The sequence below is a fragment of the Thalassophryne amazonica genome, chromosome 13 (genome assembly GCF_902500255.1).
Source record: "Thalassophryne amazonica chromosome 13, fThaAma1.1, whole genome shotgun sequence".
Taxonomy (NCBI): Eukaryota; Metazoa; Chordata; class Actinopteri; order Batrachoidiformes; family Batrachoididae; genus Thalassophryne; species Thalassophryne amazonica.
Genome location: NC_047115.1, coordinates 85,328,707 through 85,354,816, shown reverse-complemented (window position 1 = coordinate 85,354,816; position 26,110 = coordinate 85,328,707). Strand labels below are relative to the sequence as shown.

General features: G+C 40.8%; 1 protein-coding gene across 4 annotated transcripts in view; it reads left to right on the top strand.

Annotated features, from left to right (window-relative positions):
* Positions 1-26,110, top strand: part of LOC117523536 (cytosolic phospholipase A2 beta-like) — a 146,221-nt gene that overhangs the window by 44,840 nt on the left and 75,271 nt on the right. For all 4 annotated transcript variants that reach the window (XM_034185099.1, XM_034185097.1, XM_034185095.1 and 1 more), the window contains 5 exons: positions 9,909-9,949; positions 10,086-10,128; positions 16,735-16,789; positions 17,864-17,988; positions 21,876-21,974. In XM_034185099.1, the coding sequence (XP_034040990.1) occupies positions 9,909-9,949; positions 10,086-10,128; positions 16,735-16,789; positions 17,864-17,988; positions 21,876-21,974 (363 nt within the window). The remainder of the gene's footprint in view (positions 1-9,908; positions 9,950-10,085; positions 10,129-16,734; positions 16,790-17,863; positions 17,989-21,875; positions 21,975-26,110) is intronic.

The window sequence follows — 26,110 nt, the reverse complement described above, 5'->3', positions numbered from 1 at the left end:
AAAATCTTTTGTAATCCATCACAATTGAAAGAGGTATGGAAAAAGCCAAAAATATCATTATTAGCTGCATATATAGAGCTCCTGGCTCTAAAATTGAAGAATTTCAAAATTGGACAGAGAAATTGTTTTCACAGATGTGTAATAAGCGAGTATTTGTTTGTGGAGATATAAACATTGATCTCTTAAACCCGTATCAGCATATAGTAAGGATTTCTATATAGGATTTCATTAACACTATGTACAGTCTAAATCTATATCCAAAAATTACTAGGCTTCAAGAATCACTTCACATTCAGCTACTCTCATTGATAATATATTTACAAATGATATTGATACCAAAACACTAAGTGGCTTACTAATTAATGATATTAGTGACCATTTACCAATTTTTATAGTAACTGATTTGAAGTTTAATACAAAATGTACTGAGAAAAAAGCAATATTGCTATCACTGACTTAAAAAATGATTTACTTTTACAGGATTGGAATCCCATTTACAATAAGCAAGATGAGAATTTAGTATATTCCGAATTTAAAAACATATTTCTCAATATATATGACAAAAAATTGTCCAATTATACAGTATAATAAAAATAATAACTATAAAGCTAACCCATGGATAACAAAAGGTCTTCAAAAGGCATGTAAAAAGAAAAATATGCTATACAGAGAATTCATTAAAAGTAAATCAAGAGAGGCAGAGATTAAATATAAGGACTATAAAAATAAACTAACAACTATTATGCGGAACTGTAAAAAAATCATACTTTGGAAAAATACTAAACGATAATAAAAACAATATAAAGGAAACATGGAAAATACTGAATAGTATTATAGCAAATAAACCCAAATCAAACAGCTATCCAACATACTTTACTTATGACAACAAAGATGAATATAACATGAGCCAAGTAGTGAATAGTTTCAATAAATTTTTGTTGCTAATGTTGGGCCAGATCTGGCAGCTGAAATCCCACACAGTACATGGGAAAATCAGCAATTAATCGCCAGAAATCCGCACATGTTTCTCAGCCCAGTAGATAAAAGGGAAATTATTAACATAGTTAGTACATGTAAAAGTAAAACGTCAACGGATCATAATGAGGTACATATGTCCTTAGTAAAGTGAATAATTACTGAAATCGCAAAACCATTATCATATATTTTTAACAAATCATTTCAAACGGGTTGTTCCTAACAGTCTGAAAGTGGCAAAAGTGATACCTTTATTCAAATGTGGTAGCAAGCATCTTTTTACTAATTACAGGCCTGTGTCTGTATTGTCACAATTTTCAAAGATACTGGAAAAACTTTACAACAGCAGACTGGATAAATTTATAGATCAACACAACTTGCTTGATGAAAGTCAGTATGGTTTTAGAGCAAAAAGGTCCACGACACTGGCATTGCTCAATTCCATAGAAGAGATCAATAAACATGTGGACCAAAGGGTAATACTGTAGTTGCAGGTTTACTTATTGACTTAAGAAAGGCTTTTGACACAATTGATCACAATATATTATTTCAAAAGTTGGAACTGTATGGGATCAGAGGGGTTGCTCTGAGTTGGATTAAAAACTACTTACAAAACTGAAAGCAGTTTGTTAAACTCGGGGACTACTGCTCTTCATGTCTGGACATCATTTGTGGGCTACCACAGGGTTCTGTGTTGGGCCCAGAATTATTTATTTTATACATTAATAGTAAGTAAGTCCCTTCGGCTTCTCCCTTGTTTGCACTTGGGGTCGCCACAACAAATCCAAGGTGGATCTGCATGTTGAATTGGCACAGGTTTTACGCCGGATGCCCTTCCTGATGCAATTCCACATTACATGGAGAAATGTGGCAGGGGTGGGATTTGAACCCGGAACCTTCTGAACTGAAACCAAGCGCATTAACCATTTGGCCACCACCCCTGCTATTTATTTTATACATTAATGATTTATGTAAAGTCTCAGATCTGGTTAAAACTGTGCTCTTTGCAGATGACACAAACCTGTTTTGCTCAGGGGAAAATCTGCAACAATTATTATCTGATTTAGGAACAGAAATGATAAAGTTAAAGAGATGGTTTGATATTAACAAATTATCATTAAATTTGTCTAAAACTAAATTAATGTTATTTGGAAATTATAAAAAAGACAAATTCAGTTAAATATACATGGGGTAAACCTAGAGCGTGTCAAAGAGAATAAGTTTTTTTTAGGTATTATTGATGAAAAAATTAATTGGAAAGCTCATATTCAGCATATTCAAATGAAGGTATCAAAGAGTATTGCAGTATTAAATAAAGTAAAGCATGTTCTTGATTGCAGAGCACTACATACTTTATATTGTTCATTGGTTGCACCCTATTTGACTTATTGTGCTGAAGATTGGGGCAACAATTACAAAACTACATTGCAACCATTATTCATTCTTCAAAAAAAGAGCATTAAGGACAATTCATAATGCAGGTTATCAACACCACACCAACACACTGTTCATTAAATCTCAAATATTAAAACTTGTGAAAAATAAGTGAAAAATAAACAAGTGCCATTTAGAATTCAAGAATATTTTACTGAGAGAGAGAGGGAAAATATAATTTACGGGGCTTGTATCATTTTAAAATTGCTGACGCTCGGATGACCAGGAAAGGTTTCTGTGTCTCCGTGTGTGGCCATAGATTATGGAATAACCTGACGGATGAACTCAAATGATGTCCAAATATCAAACAGTTTAAAAATCAATATAATAAAATGATGTTGTCAAGATATGTATCAAATGAAGTACGATGAGTTTTGTGTTGTCAAGTGGAATTGTAAACTTGTACAGTAATATTCATTAGTGTATGCGTATGTGTGTGTGTATATATATATATATATATATATATATATATATATATATGTGTGTGTGTGTGTGTGTGTATATATATATATATATATATTTCTATATATATATATATATATATATATATATATATATATATATATATATATATGTGTGTGTGTGTGTGTATATATATATATATATATATGTGTGTGTGTGTGTGTGTGTGTGTGTGTGTGTGTATATATATATATATATATATATATATATATATATATATATATATATATATATATATATATATATATATGCGGATGTTGACCGCAACCGCAGAGCTCCCGTGACGAAATGAGTCAAATTTTAATGACGTTTTTTTTTTTAACTCACTATTACTAACCCTACTCCTATCCCCAACCCTAAACTTAACCATAACCTAATCCTACTAATTCCCCCACCCTAACCATAACCACCCGACCCCCCCCCGCTTCACTTTTAATTTTGTGCAGCCATCACGGAATGAATTAGAATGAATTTGTGCTGCCGTGATGAAAATGAGGCGCTTTTCGTCACAATATCACAAACCAACAGATTAATGTATATTTCGTGCTGCTGAATCACGACTTGCCGTGAGACTGGGTTGTATATTTATATTTGCAAACTGTTTTTTTTTTTTCTTTCACTTTTGATGCTCTGTGTGCTTCTTACCCTGTGTGCTGCTATACAATGCTGCTGGAACCTCAATTTCCCTGAAGGAATCTTCCCAAGGGATCAGTGAAGTTCTATCTAATCTAATCTTAATCTAATTATGGTGCCATGACATGACAGAATATGACATTCTGTTGTCTGATTTATACGCGTTCTATCATCCTTCCAGCTCTTTGAGTTTAAGGGTTGCTGAGAAAAATGTAGTTATTGGATCATACTGTCACATGATGTCATTTAGTGACATAATCTTGGTGCCACATATAAAACAGTGTATGGCATTGTGTTTGCTGATTTATTTGGACTTCAAATCATTCTTCTAGCTGCCTTAGTTTCAAAGTTATTGCAATAAAAAAGTGATTTATAGACTATTCAATGACCTTGACCTTTGACCTTCATATTGATGTCATGCTCAGATGTTATCACCGGCAATAGAACATCGTTACATTCTCAATGTGCATGCTCAGTAGTGCGTAAGTCTCGCGTGACCAAGCGAGACCAACCCACCTCGATTGTCGGCACAGGGTTAGCGAAATTATGTCACAGATCATGGAGGAGAAACAGAAAAGCAACATCCACAGCCCAAATATATTTGTGGTTCTCCCTCATTAAAGTTTCCCACTGCTCTGCCACACGTGCAGTTAAAATACATGGTATATACTTTTCAAACTAAATTTAACTTGCTTTAATATCTGCCACTGTTAAATTCCAAATGTGGGAGTTTATGCTTTTACCAATGTTATCCGTTCAGCTTAACAATGGTTAATCCGCAGACCTATCAGAGATGTCCGACAGGTTTTTAAAACCATTTAAAAATGTCTGATTCATGTTTTGTCATCCAGATTGGAATGTTCAATGGACAGATTTAAAAATAAATAGGTCTTGGATCCAATGAGATAATTATTAAAGAGGTCGTACAAGCAGCAACTCTCGGAGCTTATTCCACAGGGCGCTGTTTTACCATGATTGCCCACGATCGAAAAAAGTGCTAAAACAGGATGAAATGCCTCCTAACAGGCTGGTTTATAAAGTGCAGACCTGGCAATCAGCCTGAAAACAAAAGCAAGGAACTGCACCCTTGGCCAGACTTACAGCTGCTTGCAGTGTGCATTTTACAATTTCTAAACCGTTGAAAAATACTGAATTGGTGTTTTCTGTTAGGGCCCCTTCACACATAGTGTGAATTTGGTCGAAATGAGCATGAAGTGTGCATGAAGCAGGAATCCTATGCAATACGTATAAAATCGTAGCTGCCTCCAACGCCTCGTACACCTACAACTATTTGCACACACCAGCAGCTGAAAGACAGAGTGTGCGCTGTGAGAGCCCATCGAAACCTCTCACTGCAGGTGTTGGCCAAATTCCAGGTGTCATACACAAACATTTAACACCACTCGCTTGGCACTTAGAAAATGTGTGGCCATTCATGCTATTAACATGACATCACTGTCGAGCTGGATGTGAAATTTGTCTAAGTGTCCCCACAAGTCTGACTTTGCAAACAGACACAGTGACGCGTTGGTGTGTGCGCTGAGCTGACGGTGGTGTGTCCGCCCACAGGTGCAGCTGTGGAGATCTGTGGATCTGGACATCATGGCTGGGGAACACGTACTGTGTTTGGATGAACATGAACTAACAACTATCCACTATCACGCGCATGTGTCTGCTTGCTGTCATTACGTGGACATACATAAAAACATATATTGCTGTTGCAAGACGCGTGTCGGGCAGGACAGGCTGCCAGCAGATGTGGACATGATAAGAGCGCCCTGCTTCTCATTCATGTCATTTCATGACTGTATGTCTGTGACCATGGGTCATCTACAGAGGAACAGACGGATCATACTTGTATTGTCACTTGATAAGAGGGATTCAATGAAATGTGGTGTTTTATGGTGTGTGATGTTTTCATGGTTCGCTCATACGAGCTGTTATGCCGTGAGTCACCCTGAGTGGTACTCAATTGTACTATGTGTGAAGCAGCCCTTAATGACGACTTGAGCAGTACAGTTTGTTCTTGAAGAATGACTTTAATGTAGTGTTCTGCACCAATCTGCCTAACAACGCATCCACTGTTTCTCTGGCTTTCCTCCCTAAACACGCACATGCACAGGTATCATTTGTGCAAAGAATCAAGACACCTTTCTTTGGGCAAGTTACATGTATTTGTCACAGTGTTATCCATGGATTCAGTCATGTCTGTGTAGTTTCATGGAGCCTATGTCTGCATTAAAAGGCTCTGCTCCCCACGGCGTTCTACATGAGTGACTCAGGGAGTACTCTATGCATGCGCCACACAATGTAATTCACATTACATTGTGTATTCACATGTGCAGTGTAAATAAAATTAGCGAACTAGTTCTCAACATGTGCACACGCATGCACAAAGAGTAATTGTCATAGTCTGGCACCCCTCTCTATGGGCTCGACCAATAAGCACAGAGCAGGCTAGTAAGCAAAGCAGGATGCTGAATCTCTAGAACCTATTTATTTAAGGTCTTTGAACACTAGTCTTCTTTCAGATTGCTGTGTAACGTGTTGCAGAGGAGAAATATTAAGATTTTGGCCAGGGTCGGACTGGGAACAAATTTCGGCCCTGGCATTTTTCCTCTGGACCAGCCCACTATTGGTCCGACGAATCCACCCCCAAACACGCACACCCACCTGTCCATACCGAACCCCCAATGAACAAATACTATACACCTAAACACCATGAACACACACCTAAACACACACTTTCACTGTCATTTCACCTTGATCATAGTACAAAATGCGGACCCGGCGCCACGAGGGGGCGTCCTGATAACATTAAAGGCAATTACATATTTTGATGAAATTACAAGTTTAAATGACTATATATATATATATATATATATATATATATATATATATATATATATATATATATATATATATATATATATATATAAAAAACATCATGAGGTTTATGTCACAGAAATCCTACTTTACAATCACACTGCAGTCACTGTTAAATTATTTCCTTTTGCATTTATAATAAACACGTGTATTTATTTAGTGTTTGTTTTTCTGGTTGAAATAAGATATAAATAATCTACCAGACTTCAAAAAATATACAAGTTTCCATGTTATTTTATTTGTCTAAAAATAAATGTCTGAGGTTCCTTATGTTAAACAAGAAATTATCTAATCTGAAATAACAGGTGGTTTTAATACAGATGAAAGGTTTCTAAAGAACCATTTATTGATTTATTTACCTGTTTTAATTACAAGTGTTCTAAACTTTTTTTTAACAGTAATCAGAAATTTTGAGGTAACAACAACAAAACATTTCCAATGATTTTTCTTCAGAAAACTGCTCTATAAATGAGCAGTCCTGTCACACGTTAATGTTTTGTACAGATCAGTGGTTTCTGCACCAATCTGATTGGTCCAATCCATTTTGTAGAGATCAGTGGTTTCTGCCACAAGTTTTCCATGTTTTGGCCCGACGCGTCGTTCCTATTGGACAATGCGAAGGTACGTCACAGCTCACAGTGTCGAAAGTTGGTGCACCTCATCTCGACAGAACACCGGCTCTGTGGTATGCAGGGGATCACTTGACGGAGCGTCTATACGTTCAAATAATAATTTTAAAAAATACTGTCATCACTCTTCACTCTTAGTCAGTCTCTTACAATGGTGCAGCGTAAATACACGAGCTTTCCAGGAGCGCACGTCTCCTCCAGTACGCACTATTTTTTTGGGGGGGGGGGGCAACCCCGGCCCCTGTGATAAACTCATCGCCCCCTTAATTTTTTTTTTTTTTTCTGGCGCCGGGTCTGACAAAACGGAAGCAAATGCACACAAGCGAAAAAAAGTTTTTGTGTCTCCAAAGTGTGTGTGTGAGTGAGAGAGAGAGAGAGAGAGGGGTAATGTGTAACCACTGCTAGGATTCACACAGCAGCAAATTAAGGAGCTGAAGTCCGTAGCTGTTGCATTTAAAGATTAACAAAAGTAAAGCACAGTTAATTAAGATAAAAGAAACGATTCCAACCTTGTATCAGCAGAAGAGCGGAGAGAAGTCCAGGTGCCAAGGACTCAATCCATTCACAGGGGTGGGAGAGGCCGCCTGCTCTTCCTGCAATCTGATTGGCCACCCTGTATGCTTCTCCATTGTCATATCAATTATTGTGCTCGATGTAAGTCTCCGTTGTGTGATCACATGGAAACAAAACTGAAACCTAGAATAAGACTGCGCCGTGTATGAAACACTACAGAACTTTTATTTTGACACAAATTCAGGAAGTGGCTCTGCAGCTGCGCCGATTAAATACTGTAGCTTCACCGATCACGGACTTTCCTCGTGTTAACAGCAGCGCGCGGTTCGAGAACACTGTATATTTCCATAATCTCTATAAATATGGGAGGGCCGGCCCACGCACGTCTAAACGTGCAGCGGCCCACCGGGCAAATGCCCAAAATCACAGATTACCAGTCCGTGCCTGGTTTGGGTACATGTTTAAATGATTATTATACTTTGTAGTGTGCACGTGCTACAGAGCACGCACGCACAAAAGGATTGTCTCGTACATAATTCACCAACTCAAATGTTGTTCAGAAGGAAATGCAAGCACTTGCAATAACACTGGGTTTACTCAGGGACGTGTCACACCTCTGTGGATCAAACTTGTTCACACGCGAATGTCCGCTGCTGCTGATTGCTTAAGCCGCCCTGACACTTGCACGATTTTGATCCGCGCACTTGCACGCACTCCACCATACATGAGAGTAAACTTGTCTTAAACCCGTTGTAAACTGTGCACAGCTTTGTGCAAGTGCACAAAGAAAATTTTGAAATGTTCAAAATCTCCATCACATATTAGTTACGTGAACATCACGCAAAGAATTCAGAAACATTGTGTTAGTGCGAGTGATTGTGTCAGCGCACTGCATCACAGCGCAGCTCGTCTGAAGGATTATAATGAGATGTTAAATCTGTCATAAATATACTTTGACAGCTGCACACAAGAAGGAAAAAACATGCAACTGTTTTACCAAGCTATATATAAACATGACACATAATTATCTTTTTAGATGGCTCCAAATGCTTTCTTCACCTCGTTCAGCTCCAACTGGAACAGTCTGATGTGATTCCGGAAGCGATTAGAGCAGTTTTCAACAGCCAACTTGAAGAGAAAATGATCTGCTACAAAATAATTATTTTATATACGCAGCATTCAGTGCACAGCACGTGGCAGCAAGTGAAACAAAGCGTGGTGTCCAGCTAGAAACACAGCGGGTGGGATGTCACGACAATGTCTGTGCAAGTGCAAGTGTCAGGGCACCTTTAGACATTTCACCATTTCTCAAAGTCACATGCTTCTGTGAATTGCCACAACAAAGGGTTTTCAAGTGTTACTCAGAAAGCTTTGATTTCCACTGCGTTGTTTTCAGCTGCAGACTGCCTGCAGCTGAAGAATATGTAACTGATCCGTCCGGTCTTTTGTCCTCCACGGACAGACCCCCATGGACCAGGAGTATTTGAGATGTGTGCCTGAAAAGTGATGCTGCTGTTTTTACTTTTCTGTGATTAAAGCACACGCCATGCATGTTTCAATGTAGAACTTGTATCCTTGTGTTGTTTCCAACTCAGTTTCTACAGTTTTTTTTATTATAATCCTATAATATAATAATCCTATAACCAGGTTCAAAGCCATAGCTCACCATTCCATCAGTTTTATTACAGCCTGTTCATTGTTTTTTGTGTGTGTGTAATCCTGTGCACAAACAAGGAAACAAACAAACAAACTGGAGATCATATCATCTCCTTCATGAGGTAATTCTTAAATCCACACAGAGGTGAGAAACAGGACAGTGCAGGTTTTCTTTGAAATCAGTTACCTCAGCAGGTTTACTGATGAGCTTCTGCCCTGACCTTACTCACCTGTTCATCAATTAAATCACCCGCTGAGGTGATCAGGAAGGAAAAGCTTCACTGTCTTGGCACATTATTGCCCACCCCCACACCAGAGGAGGCTATTTGCTTTCCATGAACACGCCTGTAAAGTAAAGTTTGAACAAAAAGCAAAGTTTGAACAAAGTTAATAAACAGAACATACATCTGTACAGGAACACTTCTGCTGCTCAGGTCATTAACCAGTTAGGAGCTGCCAATCACATTTAAAGTCAGTCATTTGTTTTGTCTCCAGTGGAACATCAGCACTTTACAACTTACCGTTATGATTGAAATTTGGATGCCTAGGTGTTTTTCTTGTTACTTTTTATTTTGTTGTATCATACACACAGAATAAAATTATAAATAATAATTACTAATATATATTAATAATTAATAATTCTAAATATTATTATAATCTTCAGTGTCATTCTTACAATACCATAATTAATTAGCACCTCTCCTTTATCTTTTTTTGCAGAACCATGATGAACTTTTGATGGAGTTTGAGCTCCTGCAAAGGTAAACAAAACAAAACGAAATTTATCCATAGTCTTTAACTGCAATGAACATTTTAATCTGTTTATTTGCTTGTTTATTGTTTCTTCTTATTATTATTGTTATTATTTAATTAGTTTATTTATTTATTTATTTATAGTGAGGCACCCACTTGTGAATACTTCAGTAATGGCATCCTTATGGTAAGAATTCTCCAGCATTTGGTCAGAAATCCATTCATCATGAAATGTTCTTTGCATGGTCGGCTTCACCAAATTTAGAGTTTGTAAAATCATCAGGGGTGGTAAATGCCAACTTCAGTGAGTAAAGGTCTTATGTATTACTTCTACTTGTGCACCTAAAGCAGGTGATTTCTCTAACTAACTCATCAACTTGCCAGAAGAGTTGAACCAGTTAAAAGCACTTGGTAGTACTCTTTAATCACTGTGAGTAAAACCTTTACCTCTGGAAGTCATGTTTTATAGCCCCTTCACACAGGACGATTGAAGCTGACTAGCGCACAAAGGAGGAATTGCATGCCAGTCGTGAAAAATCGGAGCTGCATCCAACACCTCATACACCTGTCCCTACAATTATATGCACACACCAGCGGCTGAAAGACAGTGTGCCCTGTGAGAGCCCATTCGATCCCTCTTTCAGCAGGTGACTGCCAAATTCCATGTGTTACACGCAAACATCTAACACCACTCGCTTGACACCTAAAAAATGTGGTGTCATTTGTGCTGTCAGCATGAAAACAGTGAGCAGACACTTTTGAGCTGGCAGTGAAATTTGTCTAAGTGCCCCACAAGTGTGGCTTTGCAAAAAGCCACACACGTGGCATGTGTGTCTATCCCCCCCAACATGTGACGTGCAGAGGGAGAGCACACTTGCATGACATGCTGATATGTATTTACAGACATGATCAGATGGGAGCCGGACAGCTATATCTGAGCGCACACACCCAGGCTGCAGCGGCCGCACACAGCGGATGTTGGCAGGCTGCTCCATGTGAAACGGACCGTCAGAGATCACGCAGCAGGCGATCTGAATGTCACGCGTGTCTGGCAGAACACGCTTGCCGCAGGACTATGACAATATGACAAGCCAATAGCACCACAAATATGCCACTTTCAGTCAGTTATTATTATTTGTTATTTGTCAGTTATTACAGCACTTTTTTCTCTTTTTTAAAAATTATGTTTTTCTCCTTGTTGATTTTTGGCATTTTACGCTCCTGTTATAAGACAGTGATTGTAGCACAGTGGTAAGGTTCCCGTCTGGTAATCTGAGCTTTTGTAAATTACAGGTTCGAATCCCATGAGTGGCATTTATTTTTTATTTAACCAGGGTTATTTAACCGCAGGGTTTTGTATTGCGTCCCCTTTTATTTATTATTTAAATCAACCCAGTGATATTCACTAATTATACAGCTGGTTTTTATTTTATTTTCTCCACATCAACAGCAGTTTGTGGAGCTTGCACTATGTTCGTGCATGCACATGATGGTTCCTGGTTCCCCATTTCGTGTTTGGTTCACAGATTTTCTTCCGGTTTCTGCGTCTTTCATAATATATGTGAAGGGGCCCTTACTGAATTGCAATACAGATGGTTTACTTAAAAACCAGGACTCATGTTTTTGATAAACACTGACAAAAACCTTAGTCATATTAATACACTGTTCACAATCACTCTTCTGAGTATGGTGCTCACCTGTGACAATTTACTGCCCACCAAACAATGTACAGTTTTTAACTCCCACTATGGGAGGAACAGGGATCCAACTTGAGGCAAAGGAAAGTGGACCCAATTACAGCATGTAGATGGTAGATTGTGATATACCACAAGTTAAATTTTTGGAAGTTGTTACACTGTTGTATGCATGACAAAATAACCATGAGAGAATGATAATCACACACCAAAATCTAGGGCTATGAGACCATGGGCAACTAGCAACAGGTAGAGGTTGGACTAAGCTGACTGAAAGCTGGTAGGATACCTTTTCCCTATTATAATATGTTGTTGGCATTGGGGGCCATCAGAATTGCCATCACAATAAACAAAGGGTCCAGTGGGTGATGGGCAAAATTAGAGGCTTTATTCCACTGGAGGACTTGAAAATGGATGAATCCCAGGACAAATAATATTTTAGGGAGATCATGTTCAAGGTCAGGTTATCACGTTTGACCGCCAGGAATGGTTGGACACAAATGCAAAACTCAGACAAGTAGCTCTGTCGTTCAAAAAGGTTTAGTGTTGTTTCAGGCAGAGGTCGGTACACATAAAGGCAGTCCAAAACAAGCAGCAGTACAAAAAAATCAGGCAGAGGAGGAGTCGGGTACACATACACAGGTGATCAAAAAATGATGAGGCAGGCAGGACTAGGAAATACACCTGAAACAAAGCTGGAAGGAAGACACAAGGCGCATCGATCTGGTGAGTGACTAGTGAAACATGTGGGCCTTAAATACACCCAGGTGATACGCTACAAATTAGAAACAGGTGTGCATGGAAAGCACCAGAACAAGGGTGTGGCCAGACAGAGTGAGACACCCACCACCAAGCACCAAGGGGAAGACAAGAGAGAAAGAGACAGTGAACACCCAAGTAGAAAAAGACCAGCAAGATAACTAGCAGACAGAGAAACTAACCAAACATAATAACTAAACAGAGCAAAACAGTGCAACCAAATCACACAAAAACCAAACCCTGACACAGGTTGAGACTCTTGGCCTTGTACTGTGGATTCTATCTTCTGTGACAGGGCTGTAACCATGCAGGAGTTTGGAAATGTGGTATTGGGTTTGGTCAAGATTTGTTCAGGCATCATTTATAACATGTGTGGCTCTTTGATTGTAGGTAAGGTCCTTTGATTATTGGTAAGGATTGTAGGTAAGAGTAAAAATGAAATGACTGAAGAAAAAGGGCCCATCAAGCCTGAGAGAAGTTTAAAGCCCCCATCACACATAGCAAGAATGTGCAGGAACCAGGCCGAAATGGCAAATAGTACCAAATAAAATGTTGAAGAGCTTCCAGGTATGTGAGAGGCGAATAAAGAAAAATGCTTGGGGGGGTCTGGGGGACGGAGCCCCCTCAGAAGCTGAAGGGTTTTATCATGCTCATGCTCCCCAGAACCATTTTACTGAAAAAAAATCTACAGGACCTAAATTACATGGTCTTTGATGTCGGCGACATGAAACATTATTTTAATGAATACCTTTAATAAACCCATATGTATTTATCATTGAAGCCTACGATAGTTTATCATTAACAAATTGTGTCAGTCTGTTTAAAATACCTTCATCTAGAGGCCTTCATACACCCAAGCAATTTTGAACTATGTGTATTACATACAATCAACATGACATATTTACATCAACCTACGTCGATGTTCGGTCCAAGGCTTTGACTTAGTTATTAGATAATGTGCAGGTGATTCCATGGATCACATATGTGCTTACACAGTCATACTGGACAGCAACTTACGCATTGCATGAATGGATTCAACTTGTGTGCTTTCACTTTATTTACGAAAAATAAACGCCTGCCTTAAATAAGCGGCAGACATTATGTGCATTAAAAAGATTACATTTGGTTGAGTCACCCTTTTATCCTAAGTCTGCTACAGAGTGGTACCTTAAAATCCTAAAGCCTGATTTATGCTTCTGCAGCTCTGTAACCATGCCATGCAATGATGTTGACGTGCATGACAGTTTAAGTTCTCTGTCGTGCCTTTATGCAATTTTTCTGAATTATGCTGTTTCTGGGTTAATTTGTCCCTGAACAAGCTCTTCTTTCTACAATCAACCTCCAAACCAAAGGTAAGGTGTACAGTTTCCTCCATGAATTAGCATCTTTTTCTGACTGCGGACTGCACTGCAAAAACTTTTAAAATATGAAAATAGGAAAGAGTGAAAAGGTAAAAGTAACAAATCACAGCCTTTTGCTGTGTCTGATTGAACAGGAGCACGTCAGGGTGCGGGTCCTGTGTCTGAGCACAGTTTGAAAGAAAATAAAAGGCCGGGTTTTTAATCAAGGAAATACGGTACCCACTTTCCTTGAATCGGCGAGTGTCCGTGCTGAACTTCATTTTCATACCTCTGTTACTGGACACGTCCAGACTACTTTGTCGGTACGTGCAAGGGGGTTTTAATGGAAATACATTGTGATCAGACAGGATGTTTTGTCCGATGTGAGCCAAAATCTGTTATATACGGTGTTGAAAGCATTGGGACTTTTGTTTGAGTCTGGTGAGTCCGAATATCCCGTTTCTACGATGATGGTTTAGGTGAGTTTTCCTGTACTTACTGGGGCTTTCATTACAGAGATGTCATCAGTAACTTGTAGGGATCCAAACCTTTATATGTCTTCAGGCCTGTGTAGGTTGACGGAGTGTTGACAAAGTAGTTGAAAATGTCCGGATACCGCACATCTGGCTTCTGCTTAAAAATCGATAAAACTGGTTAACTTTGAGGGAAACATTTTCAGGTTCCATGTTGATTCTCTGTATTGTTTCTAAATGCCACTTCTGATGTACAGGATTGAGCGTTTTAGCTTTATTGGACAAATTAGCTTGGCCGTCACTGATGATCCAGTATCAGCCATGCTGTGGTGTACACACAGCTTGCTGTCCAATATGGCTGTGGACACAAAACCGCGTGTTGCATGTGAAGTCAGTGCACATGGATGAATGAGTGAGTGACCCAACCAAGTACGAGGTCTGTCTGTAAAGTATCGTACCTTTTTATTTTTTTCAAAAACTATATGGATTTCATTCATATGTTTTTACGTCAGACATGCTTGAACCCTTGTGCGCATGCGTGAGTTTTTCCACGCCTGTCGGTGACGTCATTCGCCTGTGAGCACGCCTTGTGGAAGGAGTGGTCCCGCCCCCTCGTCGGATTTTCATTGTCTGGAAATGGCGGAATGAAAAGGACTTTTTTTCCATCAGAATTTTTTCAGAAGCTGTTAGAGACTGGCACCTGGAAACCATTCGAAAAATTTATCTGGCTTTCAGTGAAAATTTTATGGGCTTCACAGAGAATAAGGACTTTAACTACAGGTATAAGGACCCCTTTAAGGACGGTCGGTGCACCGCGCTGCGAGCTGCGACGATGCGGCACAAACCACTGGATCATTTCTAAGCTGATGGCTCTGTGGATACGAGACCGTCGTGTGCTCTTTCTCTGGTTATCACAAGACCTGGACATCAGCCATTTTCCGGCAGATTTCACTTTTAACAAGAGATTTTGTCATGGAAAGCCGCGCGGAGGCTTCGCGCGTCATGACCGATTCGCTGATAAAGCGAGACAAAGGAACACCTCCGTTTCGGAGTGTTAGAGGACAAGTTGGGACATGCCTATCTCAGCTTTCAGTGCTTACCAGTCGAGTGAGTATAAAAGAACTTGTGGAGAGCTGGACATGTCCCAACTTGTCCTCTAACACTCCAAAACGGTGGTGTTCCTTTGTCTCGCTTCATCAGCGAATCGGTCGTGACGCGCGAAGCCTTTGCGCGGCTTTCCATGACAAAATCTCTTGTTAAAAGTGAAATCTGCCGGAAAATGGCTGATGTCCAGGTCTTGTGATAACCAGAGAAAGAGCACACGACGGTCTCGTATCCACAGAGCCATCAGCTTAGAAATGATCCAGTGGTTTGTGCCGCATCGTCGCAGCTCGCAGCGCGACGCACCGACCGTCCTTAAAGGGGTCCTTATACCTGTAGTTAAAGTCCTTATTCTCTGTGAAGCCCATAAAATTTTCACTGAAAGCCAGATAAATTTTTCGAATGGTTTCCAGGTGCCAGTCTCTAACAGCTTCTGAAAAAATTCTGATGGAAAAAAAGTCCTTTTCATTCCGCCATTTCCAGACAATGAAAATCCGACAAGGGGGCGGGACCACTCCTTCCACAAGGCGTGCTCACAGGCGAATGACGTCACCGACAGGCGTGGAAAAACTCATGCATGCGCACAAGGGTTCAAGCATGTCTGACGTAAAAACATATGAATGAAATCCATATAGTTTTTGAAAAAAATAAAAAGGTACGATACTTTACGGACAGACCTCGTATTTAGTGCAAGACTGAACACATTTTTCAGAGGTTCAACATTTCAGTCTTGTAATTCCTTTATTTGGATTGATGGTATGAAATACAAGCCGAGTTAGCTGTTCCACGCACGGGTAATACAGAAGAATTTTAGCCATGTCATTGTATATTTCATGTCACTTTCTTTAAGGTATAGTAAGTTGCATTGCATCTTTCTTAAAAAGAAGACCTGAGAGCTCAGCTACAATTTGCCAGAAGGTACATCCGTGATGCAAGTCTAGATTTGATGTTTTGGTGAAAGAAAACCTTCCTCTATACCACTTCATCATGAAGCTGTATAACGGGGGATACAAAATGCAAAACATGCACTGTGCACAATTTCTCCAGTCACAGCCACAGATGCCTAAAACCTCTTCTTGGTTGTCTGGGTGTCTTGGTGGCTTTCCTTACTTTTCTTCTTCTTGCACAGTCACTCAGTTTTTGAGAACTGTCACAGATTTACCATAGAGTTCAAAGCTGTTTATTTACATCAATTATGAAGAAATATAAAGTCCAAGACAAATTCAGTGACTTGGAAATGTTCATGTATCCATCCCCTGACTGAAGAAAACTGCCAAAAACATGTTTTCACGCATTATACCAAAGCATTAAATTATTTATGCAACCATCATCTTGGCTTTTATATTTTTAATTAATTTATATCAAGTTGTAGAGATTTGCTTTCAGTTTGAGTTTCAGTCTGATTTCTCTTTGTTTTATCTTCCAGGCTGCACCACTGTCCGCTCTGGATGTTGGGATTCACAGTCTGCAAAAGAATGAGCGTATGTAGGAGACTATTAGCCCCGAAACCAACACTCTCACAAATGCCTGTTTGCCATGATGCATTTCCTAAACACTGTCAAACAGCCCTTGATCTACAGACCGTATTGCTGCAGGTGAAACCAAATTATGGACATGTGCTCATTGTGAAGATGTCGAGGTTACATGTTGCAGGAATTGCAACACACTTTATATGCCCCCCCCCCCCCCCCCCCCCACACACACACACACACACACTTTTAAAACATGAAAAGGAATTAGACAATCAACTGCTCAGATGTCTCAAAGCAGGATGTGTTTGAGGCCATTATTTCACTTACAGATGTGTAGATGTATGGTCTAGAGATGAACACACTCTTGACATTTGTCTTGAGATTTGTTGGTCTGGCAAGACCATTCATGAAAGACAATTGATCAGGAAGTTAATATTCATAAATACCAGCATTTCACCTGGGTTTGATGCATGGTCACACTGCTTCTCTCTGCTCTTGGACAAGATGTAACCTAAATAATATACAAATCCGGTCACTGATGCTGTGGTGACAGTCGTCCGCACTAGTGCTTAGTCATTCCAGGTTTGGCTAGTTTTGGCCTCATGACTCTCTGTAGCTAGTTGACCTAAAAAAAAGTGAATGTACACAAAGCAGATTCATGAGGGAAGCCACCTAGTCACCTTTGACAACTCAGAAGATGACAGGTTACAGTGGCTGTGACTGGAGAGACTGAGCAGATTATAACATTCATCTGTTGTTTCATCACTCACAACTTTATGATTCAGTTAGATTTTCAGAAATTTCTGCTTCGGTCTGAATGAAGTCACATGGGGCATCTGAGATATGACATCTTTTGAATCATGTCTCTCTGAACTGAACTGAATTGAATTGAATTGAATTGAAAGCCTTTATTGTCATTGAACTAATTACAGAACAACAGAATTAGGGTCCGACTTGGGGAGCGAGCAGCCGCTGCACTCACACACTGCCATTTTATGTATTGCCATCAACACAGTGTCTCTATGCATTGAAGCTGCGTACAGTGTACCTATGTTATCGTTTTTGGATGTTACTTTTCACCAGGCATTAAAGACAAGGCGTTGCAACTCAGGGGAGCCTTTCCAGAGAGTCAAACTCTGAATTCAGCAGAAACTCAAAAGCTACGATTCTTTATCAACAGTGACTTGGAGACAGAGTTAGGACTGGTGGTAAGTGTTTTCTGTTTGACAAATATGGTAGGTGTCTGGAAAGTGAATAGTTTTATCCTGATATCCCTTGTTTTTAGGTGCTGGTTGTTGTATGGCTGGGGGGGCCTGGCTGCCTTTTGTTTCTGTCTTCTGTGCTGTCTTTTGTTTTTCCCTTCCAGGTGGTACGCGTTTAGGACTGAGTGGCTGTGTGGCTGAGTTTTCAGGACCTCACCCTGATTACCTGAGGCTGATTATGTGCAGCTCGTCAGGACTCACAGCTGTGGTGCATCTACACGGATTGGAGCATGGTGGCATTTAAGTCTGGAGTACACAGTGTGTATTTGCCAGAGACTCGACCTTGTGACCAGACGGGTGAGATCGTCGTCTTGAGAGCCATCTCATCATTATGGATGCAGAGAATGTCCAGGTTTGATGCTATGGTCTGTGAAAGAGGAGGGGGTGAGGTCTCACGCTCGTCAGCACACTTCCTGAGGTACGTTAGGTTTTGTGACTAACATTTGTACAGTCAGTAAATGTGGTGTCCCTCACACCTTATTATATTGAGCTGTTATGTTAGTCGTTTAATCAGCTTCCACTGCAGTTGAGTAATGTGAACTGGGTGTTCCATGCCTGCAGGGTGGGAAGCTGATTATCAATCAATCAATCAATCAACTTTTTTCTTGTATAGCGCCAAATCACAACAAACAGTTGCCCCAAGGCGCTCCACATTGCAAGGCAAGGCCATACAATAATTATGAAACACAGTCTACGTCTAAAGCAACATAACCAAGGGATGGTCCAGGGTCACCCGATCCAGCCCTAACTATAAGCCTTAGCGAAAAGGAAAGTTTTAAGCCTAATCTTAAAAGTAGAGAGGGTATCTGTCTCCCTGATCTGAATTGGGAGCTGGTTCCACAGGAGAGGAGCCTGAAAGCTGAAGGCTCTGCCTCCCATTCTACTCTTACAAACCCTAGGAACTACAAGTAAGCCCGCAGTCTGAGAGCGAAGCGCTCTAATGGGGTAATATGGTACTATGAGGTCCCTAAGATAAGATGGGACCTGATTATTCAAAACCTTATAAGTAAGAAGAAGAATTTTAAATTCTATTCTAGCATTAACAGGAAGCCAATGAAGGGAGGCCAACACGGGTGAGATATACTCTCTCCTGCTAGTCCCCGTCAGTACTCTAGCTGCAGCATTCTGAACCAACTGAAGGCTTTTTAGGGAACTTTTAGGACAACCTGATAATAATGAATTACAATAGTCCAGCCTAGAGGAAACAAATGCATGAATTAGTTTTTCAGCATCACTCTGAGACAAGACCTTTCTGATTTTAGAGATATTGCGTAAATGCAAAAAGGCAGTCCTACATATTTGTTTAATATGCGCTTTGAATGACATATCCTGATCAAAAATAACTCCAAGATTTCTCACAGTATTACTAGAGATCAGGGAAATGCCATCCAGAGTAACGATCTGGTTAGACACCATGCTTCTAAGATTTGTGGGGCCAAGTACAATAACTTCAGTTTTATCTGAGTTTAAAAGCAGGAAATTAGAGGTCATCCATGTCTTTATGTCTGTAAGACAATCCTGCAGTTTAGCTAATTGGTGCGTATCCTCTGGCTTCATGGATAGATAAAGCTGGGTATCATCTGCGTAAAGCATGTATAAAGTGAATAAAATTGGTCCTAGCACAGAACCTTGTGGAACTCCATAATTAACTTTAGTCTGTGAAGAAGATTCCCCATTTACATGAACAAACTGTAATCTATTAGACAAATATGATTCAAACCACCGCAGCGCAATGCCTTTAATACCTATGACATGATTAAGCCAGGAAGTGTTTGCTGTTATGTACACCTTTGAGTGGTCTCTCTGTGTGTGGAGTGTGGACTCACATGATGGTTTCTTCTTTCACAGACTCGGTTTGTCGCGGCAACCTGGGGGGTGTCGGCGGGGTCCTTGGGTCCGAACTGTTTCTGGCTCCGGACTGTTTGTGCAGCTGGGAGTGCACCGTAATCCACCTCGCAGACCGTGCACTTATTTGTTTGTACTTTCATCACAGCACTGTTATGTCATTAAATTTTGTTATCCTTTGTACCGTGCTCTGCTTATTTTATACTGGGACCTTCAAACGCTGGTCGGTTCTCCGGGCTGCGTCCAACACATAACACTGGTAACATCTTGTGTAAAATTCTTGACACGAGTTTCTTTTTTTGCATTTACACTCAACAAAAATATAAATGCAACACTTTTGGTTTTGCTCCCATTTTGTATGAGATGAACTCAAAGATCTAAAACTTTTTCCACATACACAATATCACCATTTCACTCAAATATTGTTCACAAAGCAGTCTAAATCTGTGATAGTGAGCACTTCTCCTTTGCTGAGATAATCCATCCCACCTCACAGGTGTGCCATACCAAGATGCTGATTAGACACCATGATTAGTGCACAGGTGTGCCTTAGACTGCCCACAATAAAAGGCCACTCTGAAAGGTGCAGTTTTATCACACAGCACAATGCCACGGATGTCGCAAGATTTGAGGGAGCGTGCAATTGGCATGCTGACAGCAGGAATGTCAACCAGAGCTGTTGCTCATGTATTGAATGTTCATTTCTCTACCGTAAGCCGTCTCCAAAAGCGTTTCAGAGAATTTGGCAGTACATCCAACCAGCCTCACAACCACAGACCACGTATAACCACACCAGCCCAGGACCTCCACATCCAGCATGTTCACCTCCAAGATCGTCTGAGACCAGCCACTCGGACAGCTGCTGAAACAATCGGTTTGCAGAACCAAAGAATTTCTGCACAAACTGTCAGAAACCATCTCAGGGAAGTTCATCTGCATGCTTGTCGTCCTCATCGGGGTCTCGACCTGACTCCAGTTCGTCGTCGTAACCGAATTGAGTGGGCAAATGCTCACATTCGCTGGCGTTTGGCACGTTGAAGAGGTGTTCTCTTCATGGATGAATCCCGGTTCACACTGTCCAGGGCAGATGGCAGACAGCATGTGTGGCGTGGTGTGGGTGAGCGGTTTTCTGATGTCAGTGTTGTGGATCGAGTGGCCCATGGTGGCGGTGGGGTTATGGTATGGGCAGGCATCTGTTATGGACGAAGAACACAGGTGCATTTTATTGATGGCATTTTGAATGCACAGAGATACCGTGACGAGATCCTGAGGCCCATTGTTGTGCCATACATCCAAGAACATCACCTCATGTTGCAGAAGGATAATGCACGGCCCCATGTTGCAAGGATCTGTACACAATTCTTGGAAGCTGAAAATGTCCCAGTTCTTGCATGGCTGGCATACTCACCGGACATGTCACCCATTGAGCATGTTTGGGATTCTCTGGACCGGCGTATACGACAGCATGTACCAGTTCCTGCCAATATCCAGCAACTTCGCACAGCCATTGAAGAGGAGTGGACCAACATTCCACAGGCCACAATGGACAACCTGATCAACTCTATGCGAAGGAGATGTGTTGCACTGCATGAGGCAAATGGTGGTCACACCAGATACTGACTGGTATCCCCCCCCAATAAAACAAAACTGCACCTTTCAGAGTGGCCTTTTATTGTGGGCAGTCTAAGGCACACCTGTGCACTAATCATGGTGTCTAATCAGCATCTTGGTATGGCACACCTGTGAGGTGGGATGGATTATCTCAGCAAAGGAGAAGTGCTCACTATCACAGATTTAGACTGGTTTGTGAACAATATTTGAGGGAAATGGTGATATCGTGTATGTGGAAAAAGTTTTAGATCTTTGAGTTCATCTCATACAAAATGGGAGCAAAACCAAAAGTGTTGCGTTTATATTTTTGTATTGGTTGCATCATCCATATCACATAAACTTATATAATTTCAGTGGTGTTCTTGTGTTTGTTGCAGGCTCCTGAAGCTGAGTCTTGTGCTCCGATGCTAAACTCCATCCATTTTCAGTCTCTACCTGGCAAACGCGCTGACACAGTGCATCTTCGTATTGAGGAGGTAACTAATTAAAAGGGTCGATTGTCAGTCCGTAGACTGATGGGCTTATGGAGCCAACCTCAGAGCACTACAGTGATTACATTTTTACGCATTTCTGTCAGCTAATTTGTCACCAGGATTACACAAAAATCAATCATCCAATGTTCACAAAACATAGTTCAAATTTGGTCCAGAGGAACGGAAAGATATTTCTTTGTGTATCTGTATGGAAGCATGTTGCTGTGGGAGGCTCCTTTCAGAAATGTCCATCGCCCCTTGTCCAACATGGTCTCTACGAATGCCTTTTTTTCCCCATTTCTGCACAATAACTAAAGAACACCTTGTCGGATTAAAACAGATTTCTCCTTGGTATATACTTCCTTGCTTCCGGCAATCTTTCATACTACAAATTTACCATATTTCAAGCACCAAGCTTTCGTGATAGCAGTAATGTTCTACTATAAAACCACAGGCCGTCATTGTAACATACAGTATGAGCAGGGACATATGCCACTCTTTGCATTGCTCTTGTTTTTTGATTGAAATAAAATGAGATGCTAAACATTAAAATACTGCATGTATTTATGTGGTATTTGAAGTACAAAGTTTGAATAATTCTAGAGACCCTAAAGGGACATCAAGATGTCGCAATAGTTTTGCGTCATCTCATGAAACTATGTGTTATGTGTATGTTCAAACACATGCAAAATTGAATCCCCAAAAATGCAGGCAGTCAAACATAGGAAGAAGGTGCAAATGCCAAGGTGATTTATTTTCCAAATACAAAATCCCACAGTGAAGACAAGAGGTCAAACAATGAGTCTAATAAGGGGATGAGGGATCAGAGTAAAAAAACAGAGAAAACACTACACAGGAACCAACCCCCCAGCAAACACAGAAATAGCCAATACAGACAATCACAAAATACTTACAGAGGAACACAGGGAATCTACTGGCAACTGAAGAGGGGACTGGTGAGGACCTAAATACAACACAAACTAATGAGCAACAGGTGTGTCAAAAACGGGGGAAGAAGGAGGAGTAAGTGCACCTGAGGAACTGAGGAACAAAATGGAGGGCCGGAGGACAGAATCATTCCCAGTAACATGACTGTCTTACATCTAAAGGGTACATTCATTGTTCTTATGATGTTCTGTGCCCTCTCATGATTTTGTCCTTACACATTTTCGTTGATTTATGTACAAATGTCCAGCATGTGATTGCTGCTGTGTGAGCGCGGTGTAGTATCACACCTCTCACGTAGCCGCACTGTGTTCGTGTATCTGTGCACGAACACAGTGTGGAACACCAAACATCGCCACAGGATTGTTCATGTCCCTCCCAACAGCAGATCGAATTTTTCGCGTTTCGCCAGTTCGTTTTTTCGGTCGGTTTCTGTTTCTTTCACCCAACTTTGTGTTAAGTGTGAAGGCACCCTAACAAACTGTTAGGGTGCCTTGGGTATTTTCTCCTCCAAACATTTTTAAAACCTTTAACAAGACAAGCAGAGTCAAGAAACACCAGTGAGACAGAAAGTCAAATTAATCACGCGCGGAGTGCGGCCAGGCTGTACACCAAAGCTACACTAAAGTCTGGCCTGTTCTCCCGCTCTTTTTATTAGAGAAGCCCTCATTACATCATGAAACTTGTCCTAAGGGGGGGGGGGACAACGCGAGACAAGTTTCTTCCCGTAACATAAACACATACGTCAATAAGTGCAGCTGTAAGGAAAAACAGTTTCTTTCTTTTACTCTTATCGTCGAAGGTCAGCACATCCCGTTCGCAGTTATCAGCTGTTCTGCATCTGCCTGGAACACTAAGCATCACATCATAATCAGTCAAAATTCAACCTTCAGTTCTTTTACTCCCAGTCGTTAGCGGCTATGAAAACAAGTTGTGTAATAATAATAATAAGTACATCCCGCTCCTCATTCCCAGTTCAGATTGACCCCAGCATGCTAAAACAAGGTTGAATAACACGTACATTCTCGGGTTTAAGTGCAAACAGCACAACACCGTTCTCATCAGAAAGAAGACAAAAGGTACAAATGTTTAACAGTGATAACATATATATATATAAAATCTTTAACCTTCCCCTCCTGTTTATCACCTGTTAAACATACAGTAGTAGTTATCACCTAGCTTAGCACTTCTTTTTGAGATTTTCACTAAGAGGTTCATCATGGTATGTTCTATAGGCTTACACCCCAGAGGTGATGTCATCATTGTCACTATCATCGGTGTCTGGGTCATCATACTTCCATGGGTCTGGGTACAGGTCATGGGAGTCATTGTCCTCCTCGGTGTCGTCTTGCCCCAGGAGTGGATATGATGCTGGTCCCCCTCCTGGTCCTGGACTTATTGCTGCGGTTATCATTCTATTTACAAGGCCTCGGAGACATGGAATACAACAACATCCACACAATGTTAGAATTGCAGCAAATACTGCTATAGACACTAATAGTGAAGAAATCAAAGACCTCCATCTTCCCATCCCTTCCAGCCACCAATCCCAGCCTTCGGTGTTTACTCCACTGTGCTCTTTCATCTTCCTGTTCAACGTCCTCAGCCCGTCAATGGCTTGAGTGAGACTGCCGTCTGCAGCCGTGTTGTTGGGAATGAATGTGCAGCATTGTTCTCCGAACATGGCACAAACACCTCCTTTCTCCGCCAACAACATATCCAGAGCAATACGATTCTGGAAGGCCATAAGGGACGTGGCTTCTAACTGTGAATGGACAGCCTTAAATCCTTCCTCAGTCCAATTTCCTAATTTCTGCACATTGTAGTGGATGTAGTTTATTCTGTCCACGTTTTATTAATTGAACACCACCAACAGATGGAAGATTCGAATCCAGCTGCTATTTGATCAACCAGTTTATACTCGTCAGGCACTCCTCTGGGGACTCCTATTGCGTCAATATATGTTGGATTTCCTACTCCTTTCCACTCTCTTTTTACTCTATGTCTGGCTATGCCTTTCTGCCAATCTTCAGGAATAAGAGAGGCTGCATATGTCGTAACGTCTTCAGGGGTCATGGGTATGGCTTCAACTGGTAACAATAATGATATTAATGCACAATAACCTGACACATTTCGTGGCAGTCTGTCAAAGATTCTGTTATCACCACACCACCACCATACATCACTCCTACCGACAGGTTTGAATGTGGGAGTACTATGGACCACATTCTTACACCAGGCAGTGTGGCTTAAGCTACCCAAGTCTTACTTGTCCCTGTCAAGTGTACACATGTATGGTTAGCATGCCCAACTTTGCTTGAAAATAAAAGTTTGATCTTAGTCAATTTGGTCAATGGATAGATCTTGTCCCACTTAGAACAATTGTTGTTTGCCGCAATGTATGTCTGTGTCATAATAGTCAACAGACAGTCTTTGGGTAATGCTGCCGGTATTACCTGTAATATAGGTCTGGGTCCCATACATACAACACAGTCCTTCTTTGCTGCTAGTCCTGCTTGTTCTGCCATTAAAAGCCAATTGTTATTTTGTCCACTAATTCCTGTAGTTACTAGGAACCAGTCATCTGCCTTCATGTCTTTTGTGCCTTGTACGGACACCCCCTTTACTTGTATGGGCACCCCCTTTGACGTACTTAATTCGGTCAATATTGGTTGCTGTACTCTATCTGTTTCACAGAGGAAAAAATGGAAATACGGATCTTTTCCTTTTTTTGTATACCCAAAGGAGGAACAACCAACAGTCTCCCTCTATATCAGGTGGGAATATGGTTCCTTTTTCTGTGGTATTCACCACTATAGACAGCTTATCATCTGTTTGATACATTTTGAGAATTTGACTCTGGTACTTAGCCCACTCGGTTTGTGCCCATCTTGGTGTCCATCTACTCCATTCATCGGCTACCAACGTTTCCCATCTCTTATCTTGTTGATCATTGGTCATATACCATGAGAAACTATTTCCGTAATTAGTCCCTCTGTCACCATCCCCACCATCCCATATTCCATGGGTAAGGGCACTATATGGTACAGAGATGACCACAGAAGCTTTTCTAGGAATGCAGGCTTGTATACCAAATCGGTACGCATTGTTCCTATCACAGCTATGTACTGTGGCATTTATTATCGGACTGGGGTCTTCGTTACTTCTTTTTGGTCTCTGCAATCTGCAGAGGT